At 42.7% G+C, this 10558-nt stretch overlaps 1 protein-coding gene across 1 annotated transcript; it reads left to right on the forward strand.

Annotated features, from left to right (window-relative positions):
- Positions 1-8691: 8691 nt before the first annotated feature.
- Positions 8692-9381, forward strand: LOC148040710 (uncharacterized). Its single transcript, XM_087664792.1, has 2 exons — positions 8692-8716; positions 8855-9381. Exons 1-2 carry the CDS (start codon positions 8692-8694, stop codon positions 9379-9381), a joined length of 552 nt encoding a protein of 183 aa, XP_087520918.1.
- Positions 9382-10558: the final 1177 nt, after the last annotated feature.

A 10558-nucleotide genomic window follows, 5' to 3' on the forward strand; every position in this document is an offset into this window, starting at 1 on the left:
TCTAAGGAGTTGATTTGGACAACAAACTGGAGTTGTGAAGTGGTTCTTTTCAATATCTGAAGCATCTGTACAAGCCGTGACACCCCTAAAGTCATGTTTTTTTTTTAAAACCATGCAAATTACTGATGTCAGAAGTGGTTCAGGTTGCAATCATATGCAAAGACTGTTTCTATATAATATACAAAGCTTAAACAAGGGGTGGGCAAAGACTGGCCATCTGCTTGTGCAAGCTCCTTTCTTGTAACCTTTTAGTTTTTGGAAAAACAGATTTTGACCCATGCAAATTGACGTGGTCATAATAGCAAAATTTCTCTGGTCCATGACAAGAAATTGTGCTCTATGAAGGTGCTGTTCTGTGAGAAGTAGGTTGTGCAGCAAGTAATGCTTTCTATTTCCGGTTGAAGAAGAGTTTATTTTGAAGATATTCTCTTGACGACTGGATGACATATATGAAGCTCTTGTATTCTGATTTATAACATAAAGTGGTTTCTTGCGAGGATTGATTCTTTTGGTTGATCCGTCTTGGTACTTGTACTTGAACCAAAAATTGTAATACAGGCATCATTTTCGTCTTGATTATTTATTTGCTTGATCTTCCATCTTGTTATATATCAAGGTCTTCTGAAGACGCGACTATGCTTTCGTAAACCCTTCGACATCTTTGGTGAACCCGACGTGAAAGCGTCGCAGAAATTTCAGGATGGGAGATTCTTCAGCCTCTTTTTCAGCCTCTTCTTCAACTCCAGCTGCGTCTACTTCAGCTCCATCAATGACTGCTGCGTCCAGTACTTCAACGGAGGATCTAAAACAGATTTTGCAGAATATGTCCATGTATATGCAGCTCCAAAATCAGCAAACACAAATGTATATGCAGCAGCAGCAACAATTGCATCAACAGCAGTTGTCTCAACAAAGGCAACTCTATTCGGAGCAGGAGAATGCAAACAGCGCGACTAAGGCTATTGAAGCAGTTGAGAGTGAGAAGAAGCTATTTGACGGGCGTAATGTTTCAGCATATTTGAAGACATATGAGATCAAGATGGGGTTTTTTGGAGTTCCTGCTGGACTTATGAGTAAGTACTTCCTTCGTCTTGTCACACCTGCTTTGAGGACAAAGGTGACTGATTTATTTATTCAAAATACACATTGGCAAGATTTTAAGAAGGCTCTTAAAGAAGAATATTTCCTTGAGGACTTTGGTATGGCTACTCGACGGTCATTCCGAGAGTGGGTCTACATGCCAAACAAAGGTCTTGCTGCTTCGGAGTTTATTCGAGAATTCGAAGAAAGGTATAGTCAGCTTGATGCTATTGAACAAAGAGCATTGGATGTTGAAAAAGTTGAACTTTTCTTGCAAGCTGCAGATCCTGCTCTTCAAGAAGAATTGGGTGAGCTTTTTGAAGATCGCACGAAGCCTATGGGTCTTAAAACTGATTGGCAGGATGCTCAGGATGCAGTCTCGACATTGACTAAGAGGAGGATATGGAAGACTCGCCTACAGAATGGTTCTATGACACCTACATCATCATCAGCTCCTATGCCTACTTCTATCCCTGTTATTTCTTCTCTTCCTCAGCCAGTTTCTTGGCCTATGCCAGTGCCTACTGTTCCACGACCGATGCCTCCACCTATTTCTCCTGTTCCACGACCGATGCCTACACCTTCTGCTCCAAAACCATCCACTCCATCCGTGCCTACTTCTCTTGATGACATAATCAAAGGTATCACAGATTTGACACTTGAGTCAGTCAAAGCGGAGTTGGTGGGTAAGTTGAAGGAGCAGTTTGCTTCAACTGCGCCTGCTACTTCTTCTAGTGCTCCTATTGCACCTAGGAGTGCTCCTAGTGCACCTAGGAGAGATCGGAGATGTATTTGGTGTGATAGTACGGAGCATCAGCATTGCAGGGATTGTGACTCTTTCCAGGATGCAAGGAGGCAGAATTTGGTATATTGGGGGCAAGATGGTAAGATTTGGTTGACTGAGATAGAAGCTCCACTTGCTACCAACTTTGGTAAAGGTGGAATGAAGAAGTTAGTGGAGGACATGGCTGCGCGTACTTCTTATGTGACGGCTAGAGGTGATGCTTCTGCATATGGAGTACAGATTGAGAAGGGATCGAAGACTCAGTCCGCACTATGGACTTATGCTATGGAGACTGCAAACAAGGGAAAAATTCAGCAAACTGTTTTGACTAGCGCAGGCTCTAGCATCAGATCAGAGACAGGATGGGACTCGCCTGTTGACATGTATTCTATTTATGCTTATTTGGCTAAATCTCATGGTGCAGATGTATTTGTTGAGGAGAAGCGTAAGAGGGATGAAGACAATCCAAGTGCAGCTAAGAAGACTAGAGGGGGTGAGTTTGTTACTCCACCTACTGCAGGACCATCTTCAAGACCAGGGCCAGATCGACAGATGGAGGATGCTCAAAAGAGAGAAAAGAGGCAAGAGCCTAGAGAGAGAAAGCAGCCAGGATTCAGATTGATGTCCGATATTGAGACATCTACAGATATGAAGAAAATCTTTAATGATAAGATACTTGGCAGTGAGGTGACTTTCACTATTTCTGAGATTTTGGGCATCTCAAAAAGAGAGTTTCAGGATCAGTTTCAGGAGGTCTTGAAGAGGAAAAGACATGCATTGGCTACCACTGATACACAGGGAGTTTTGATTGGAGAGTTGGATGAGGATGATGATGAGGTTATGGTTGATAATGCTTCTGTTTTGCCACAGGTAGAGAAGAGGGTTCAGCCTATGCATTATGCTGAAATTGATGAGCCTGTTATGATACCGCGTAGTCACTTTTCGCGGAGCCATTGGGCTAGGGCAACTACAGAGACGATGGTAAAGGTTGGAGAAAAACAGGTGCCTTATGTTGCATTGGTTGATCATGGTTCAGAGATTAATCTCATTGTTCGTGGAGTTTATGAAAGTAACAGATGGCCTATGGATGTAGAGCATGGGTGGCGTATGAGAGCCGCCAATAACACTGCAGGTGATTTATATGCTGCTTGCCCTAGTGTCAGGGTTTCTATTGGTGATGTAGAGGAGGATTTTCATTTCTTTGTGCAGGATTCATGCTCTTATCCCATAATTCTTGGACAGCCATTCATTACAGAGATGCGCATGGAGACAAAGGTCATGGATGATGGATCTGCTTATGCACGGATTCGCAGTAAAGATGGTATGAGAGCAGTTCAGTTTATGACTGTATGTGTGAACCATGTTAGAAACAGGGATACTCTCAGAGATGCACCCTTACCCACTGTGAGGGATTCGGGTTTTCATTAGGTACCGCCGTTTCGCGAGACGACGGTGGTACAGAGGAGAGGAGATTGGAGTTCTCGCCTCCTGGCAGCAGCAGTGCTTTCTCCTCCGGTTATGTTGGGATTTCAGCAAACAGTTCAATGAGTTATCAGAAGACTTCTAGATTGTCTAGAGCTGCCAGGCAGTATATATGCAGGAAGGAGAAAAATTTGAAAAATGCAGGAATTTTGGAGGATGATGAGCACATAGATGGTATGTATGACAGTGTGATTTGTGCAGATACGATGACGGAGATGGGAGATATGCTGAAAACTGATATGTTGAATTGTCATGGTAATGTATTAGTGCAGTCCCTGGACATGTTTCATGAAATTGCAGATTTTATGTCACAGATTGAGTCAGAGGCTGAGGAAACTCAGCAAAGAGTGTTGAGTGCTGAAGAAATTCAGCAAACAGAGTTTCCAGCTGGTTATGATCAGCTTTCAGAGAGACAGAGGGCTGAAAAATTTCAGCCAACAGAGTTTACTGCTGAAATATTTCAGCATTCAGAGTTTGGGGCTGTTCCTATGCAGTCCATAGAGCAGAGGGCTGAGAATATTCAGCCATTAGAGTGCAGAATTGCTGATTTACAGCAAGGTTTATGTAATGCAGAAGAGCATAATGAAGCCAGGGTTGACACGAAGTACAAAACTGTGGATAAGAAGGTGAAGCCGGTTGCTGTACCGCTTCCACCTGACAGTGATCAGCAAATAGAGAGGGCTGCTAAACAGCAAATTTTGAGGAATCCGGAGCATATTGGTCATAAATTTTCAGCAGAGACACTTGCTGAATTGAAAATTGGAAATGGTGATTTCTTGTTACCCATGGAAAAGCAATGCTTTCAGGAGATGCTTGAGCGTCATGGAAGGGGATTTGCTTTTGTCCCACATGAGATTGGATGTGTGAATCCTGATATTGTTGCTCCTATGGTCATCTTTACTATTCCTCATATCCCATGGAATCTCCGACCTATTCTAGTGCCTAAAGCACACTTGCCAAAGTTGATTGATTTGTTGAATGAGAAAATCAGGATGGGAATCCTTGAGCCTTCATCTGCACCATACTCAAACAGGTGGTTTACAGTTTCAAAGAAGAATGGTACTCTTCGATTTATTCAGGACATGCAGCCAGTGAACAGAGTTACTATCAGGAATGTTGGTATTGGTCTAGTTGTGGATGAGTTTGCAGAGGCATTTGCTGGACGTGCCATCTATTCTTTGGGTGATTTGTATTCAGGATATGATCAGTTTCAGCTGGCTTTGGAAAGCAGGGACATAACCACCATGAGAACTCCCATTGGGCTTGTCAGGATGTGTACCTTGCCTCAAGGTGCCACTAATTCTGTTGCGCATATGATGAATGCCATGCATAAGGTCCTTCGTGATTACATACCTCAGCTTACTATGCCTTTCTTGGATGATGTGCCCATTAAGGGGTGTGCAGAAGAAGAGAAGAATGAGAGCCTAAATGAGCAGGGATGCAGGTACTTTGTGGCTGATCATATTTCAGCATGTGAGAAGATTTTGGCCAGGTTAGAAGAAGTGAACTTGACACTTTCAGGGCAAAAATCTGTTTTTGGAGTGAATGAGGTTGTCATTGTTGGGCACATGTGTGGATATTATGGCAGGAAACCCTCACCTGATAAGGTGAATGCTATAGGCAAGATTGCAGAGTATTGTTCTACTACTTCTGAGGTACGGAGATTCATTGGTGCTTGTGTGTTTTATATGATTTGGATACCTCATTTTGCACACATTGCAGATTGTTTGTATCAGCTGCTTCGAAAGGGGCAGAAATTTTATTGGGATGAGAGTCACACTAGAGCCATGCGGAAATTGAAGAAGTTATTGCAGAATGCTCCTACTCTCAGGAAAGCGGATTATAATTGTGATAGGCCTATTGTATTGACAGTTGACACTAGTCCAATTGGCATAGGTTGGGCTGTGGGTCAAGATGATGCAGATGGAAATAGATATGCTATTCGGTTTGGGGCGAAAGTCCTAAATGAGAGACAGAGGAGATATCCGCAAATCAAAAGAGAGTTATTGGGGATTGTTACGGCTCTCAAATGTGACAAGGAGTACTTTATTGGAGCTTCAGTTGTGGTAGAGACAGATTGCTTGCCATTGATTGGTATGATCACGAGTTGCTCTACTCCGGATATAGCCATGTTGAGATGGATTGCATACATCAAGTCATTAAATCCAGAATTTAAACACATAGCAGGGAAGGATAATCCAGTGGCAGATATGTTGTCTAGAGCCAGGTATGATGATGAGGAGTCTCTACTTACAGAAGAGGATGATGCAGAAATTTCAGCCACTATGGTTGATCATGTTTGTCATGTTTATGATATTGTGGCTTTCACAGAAGAGCTCTATGTTGGAGATTGGTTGCAGATTGGCAGGTACCTTAGTACACTAAGCAAAAGAGATGAATGGACAGATGAAGAGTTCAAGAAGATCAGAAGGAAAGCTTATGGTTATTTTCTCAAGGACGGATTTCTTTGGAAGCATCCGAAGAAAAGAGGCGGATTACCTTTGCGGGTTGTCTGCGATAGAGAGTCACAGTTACAGGTGATGAGGGAGTTTCATGAGAGTTCATGGGCTGGTCATAGAGGAGTATGGGCTACTTATGAGAAGATCAGGGAGAAATATTGGTGGAAAGGCATATACAGAGATGTTTCTCACTTTGTTGAGACTTGCAGAGACTGCCAGATGTATTCAGTAGTGCGTCATAGAGATGAGCTTCATCCGACCTATCCGCTATGCATTCATTATAAGTGGGTAGTTGATTTGGTTACCATGCCTATGGGTCTATGGCAGATGAGGTACATTGTTTTGGCTAGAGAGGATCTTACCAATCATGTTGAGGGCAGATCTTTGAGAACGAAGACCACTAGTGCAGTGTGTAAGTTCTTATTGGAGGAAATTTTCTGCAGGTATGGTTGTGTGGGTAAGATCACTGCAGATCGTGGTGAATTGGATGCAGATGAAGCTAGGGAGTTTTTCTCTCAGCTAGGAATCAAATTGGCTCTAACCACAGAATACAATCCAGAGGGAAATGGGAAGAGTGAAAGAGGGCATCCGCCAATAGTGAAAGCATTAGCCAAAGCATGCAGAGGACGGATTGGAGAATGGCCGAGACTTCTACCATTTGCTTTATGGGCTGATCGTACGACACATAGTGTTACTACAGGATATATGCCTGCAGAGTTGATGTATGGTCAGAAACCAATTATGCCGATTGAGACTTGTGCTTTGACTTGGTCAGTTTTACCTTGGCAGAAGGACTTGACGAGAGAGGAGCTCTTAGCTCTTCGGATTCGACAGTTGGAGAGGAGACCTGAGGATATTCAGCTAGCTATTGAGAGGTTGAAAGTTGCTAGACTAAGGAACAAGGACAGGTTTGATAGCAGGCATCGCTTGCGGCCTAGAGCAATAGAAGAGGGAGATTGGGTATTGGTCTTTGATAGCAGCCTTGAAAATCAGCATACTGCACTTCGGAAGATGGTGAAAAGATGGTTTGGGCCATACATAGTCAGACATGTCTTTGATAATGCAACATATGAACTGACAGAATTGGATGGGACAGTGCTTAGAGTGCCAATTGCTGGAAAAAGAATCAAGATTTTCAAGAAAAGAGATGATGAGGATTATGCATTGGAAGAATTTTCGAGAGAAGAGCAACGACAAGAAACTCCAATGGAAGAGACGGATGATATGGCTGGATATCTTGTTGATCTACCGGAAATGCATAACGAAGAGATTGATTTGTTTGTGAATCTTGATGATAATGATCATGGGTAAGTTGGCCCATCCGGAGGATGCGCAGGATCAGAGGGGGTGGATGTCGTACTGCTGCGCATCCGAGGTGTGTAAACCACCCAAAAGTCATGTGTGTGATTTGATACTTTGTACATACTTAGTTGTTATGTTTGCTCTTTCATTCTATGCTGAAGACGGAGAAGAATAAGGAATTTTGGAGAGACCGCCTTGGTTCATTAACAGCACGATTTATGCTGAGATAGATGGAGGAGTTGTGGGCTTTGCCAAAAGGAGATGGCATCTCTGGAAATGTATCTATGACCTTTACTTGGGAAAGAGGCAGTAACACTTTTCAAGTCATATTTTAGTGGTGCTTTTGATGAAGATGCGATTCGAAATAACTTTGTCCTTATCTATGAATTGCTAGAAGAAATTATGGATTTTGGTTATCCCCATAATCTATCTCCTGAGATTTTAAAGTTTTACATCACACAGTAGGGTGTTTGCTCTCCTTTCTCTTCAAAGCCATAAGACTCAAGACCTCCAGCAAATGCAACTCTTCAAGTAACAGGAGCAGTGGGATGGCGCAGAGAAGGCTTGGTTTACAAGAAAAATAAGGTCTTTCTTGATATAGTTGAGAGTGTAAACCTTCTAATGTCTTCAAAAGGAACAGTTTTGAGGAAAAATTCTTATGAAATGTTTCTTATCGGGAATGCCGGACTGGAAACTTGGTCTGAATGATAAGATAGGACTTGAAAAGGAAGCACAAATAAAAGCTCATCCCACGAGATGATGGTGGACGCCTTCAGGATGCACATTATGCAGACCAAAGATCTTGGAACTTGTCCTGTACGACAGATTGGTGGCTGCTCATTTCTGTACATGAGAATTAGTAACGTCTATATTGTGATAGTTGCCAGTATGCAATTCGATTTGGTGATATTGGATTGGGAAGACGATACTCTGCGCTAAAAAGAGGGGAAAAAGGACGAAAAAGCTGGGGGATTACGCTAATCTGAGAGGGGAAGTAAGGAGGACGATTCGGGCGCGCAGAATTTGGGGAAAAGAGGAGCCTAATTTGGAGAAAAAGGAACGGAAGGATTACGACGACGAATTGGAATCGAAGGAGCTCTCTGCAATCTGGGGAAGGAGGGGAGAAACAGAGTATTGGAAAGGAAAAAGAGGGAATACTTGGAGCAGAATTGGGAGAGGAAGATCATGGCAGATATGAAAAAAGAAGAGATGCTTTCGAAGTGGCAGTGATTTTGGAAGGATCCAATTTGAATGCTTCGCAGAGTGCATTGTACTGGGCCAATTCGGAATCATCACTAAGGCAAGGATAGTTCTCGAGCCAGCGTTTGAAAAGGGGAGATGGATACGTCTGGTCTGGGAGGGCGAGCTCTGCATTCAGAGTGAAGGAGACGGACGATAGAGTTGAAGGAAGACAAACGATGATGATTGAGCTGAAAAAGGCGAGGCGAGCTCTTTAGTCCAGAATTACAGCTTCTATGATTGAAGCCTCACCTTCTCCGACTGCGCGCCTGGAAGAGGATTGGTGGGAAGACGAAGGGGACAAAGAAAAAGAAGGAAGACTAGAAGACTGTTGATGAAACAGAGATGACGGCGAAGCGACGGCAGAAAGGTGTCAAGGAGGAGAAGATCAGAGTGACAGTCAGGCACATATGACACCAGGACCAACCGTCTCACTGTCCACCAACATCGACAAGTTCGTGCCGATAGGGCTAAGCGATAAAACAACATCATACTGAGCATGATGAAGACGATGAAGGCGTGGACTCTGAAGACCGTGTTGAAACCGAAGAAAGAGCTGACGAAGGACAACGAGGAAGAATCCATGGCCAGCACGACGCTACGGCTCCTCTTGAGGAACTGAAGACACATTTGACTGATCAGATTTCAGAAAATGCTGACATGACTGAATTGATTGAGTCCGTCAAGCAGCGCTGCAAAGAAGCTAGTTTGCCAGACATAGATGTGGTACGAACTGTGTGGGAGGCTCTTATGGATGCAATTCAGTGGTCCGGGAGAAATCAACAGCAAAATATAAATCTAGCTTTGAGACAGGTCAAAACCTGGGGAAAGTTGATTGGTTCCTTCACTACTACTGGGAAGCTTGAGTTGGAGCTCATATATACAATCCAGACTTACTGTTACGAGGATGCAAAACTGATGAAGTTGTTTCTTGAAATAATACGAGCTTTGTATGATCAAGACGTCCTTGCAGAAAACACTATTCTAGCATGGTTTAGGACTGGTTTCGTGATGGAGCTAACGGACATGTCATAATCTAAGGAGTTGATTTGGACAACAAACTGGAGTTGTGAAGTGGTTCTTTTCAATATCTGAAGCATCTGTACAAGCCGTGACACCCCTAAAGTCATGTTTTTTTTTTAAAACCATGCAAATTACTGATGTCAGAAGTGGTTCAGGTTGCAATCATATGCAAAGACTGTTTCTATATAATATACAAAGCTTAAACAAGGGGTGGGCAAAGACTGGCCATCTGCTTGTGCAAGCTCCTTTCTTGTAACCTTTTAGTTTTTGGAAAAACAGATTTTGACCCATGCAAATTGACGTGGTCATAATAGCAAAATTTCTCTGGTCCATGACAAGAAATTGTGCTCTATGAAGGTGCTGTTCTGTGAGAAGTAGGTTGTGCAGCAAGTAATGCTTTCTATTTCCGGTTGAAGAAGAGTTTATTTTGAAGATATTCTCTTGACGACTGGATGACATATATGAAGCTCTTGTATTCTGATTTATAACATAAAGTGGTTTCTTGCGAGGATTGATTCTTTTGGTTGATCCGTCTTGATACTTGTACTTGAACCAAAAATTGTAATACAGGCATCATTTTCGTCTTGATTATTTATTTGCTTGATCTTCCATCTTGTTATATATCAAGGTCTTCTGAAGACGCGACTATGCTTTCGTAAACCCTTCGACAGCGGTTGGTACACCGCCCATGAATAATAGCTACATGATAGCTATCCTTATCTACTCTAGTTCGTGGCTCAGTTAGTATGCCACCTTAGTTAGTTGAGTTTGGTTTGAGACCCATATATAGGGTTCTTCTATTTCTTTGTACTAGAGTTCTTTTTGGCTTACACAACTAAGAAGAGGAAAACTGTTTTCAGCCTCCACCTTTGTGTGTATTCCCCCATTGTGCAAGCAAGAAAGCTTCAAGTGAGACTCCTTCCTTCTCTCCCACAATCTTGATAGTACCTACTCCCACAAATTGAGGTGCAGGTCTTGCAGTATGCCCACAAGTCCTACTAAGGGCTTTGATTAGTTTGGAGCTCTACTTGGACCCTACAAGATACTTACACGTCAAAATAGGCCTCCTACAGGTGTAGACAGGGTGCTGGACTGCAAGTACAACATTACTTTTCCTATTACAGAATTTTCTATATAAAATCTGGGAGCATGTGATTATGCTCAATTAAAATAAGGAATTTTTGGCTTT

Source organism: Lygodium microphyllum, chromosome 2 (genome assembly GCF_053477565.2).
Source record: "Lygodium microphyllum isolate KBCC chromosome 2, Lygodium_microphyllum_v1.1.10, whole genome shotgun sequence".
In the NCBI taxonomy this organism is placed as follows: Eukaryota; Viridiplantae; Streptophyta; class Polypodiopsida; order Schizaeales; family Lygodiaceae; genus Lygodium; species Lygodium microphyllum.

What these genes read in the sequence shown, in the direction of transcription:
- LOC148040710 (XM_087664792.1), top strand. Translation starts at nt 8,692, where the DNA reads ATGACGGCGAAGCGACGGCAGAAAG. An exon ending in GGCGAAGCGACGGCAGAAAG is followed by an intron (nt 8,717 to 8,854) that starts GTGTCAAGGAGG and finishes AGCATGATGAAG; the next exon opens with ACGATGAAGGCGTGGACTCT.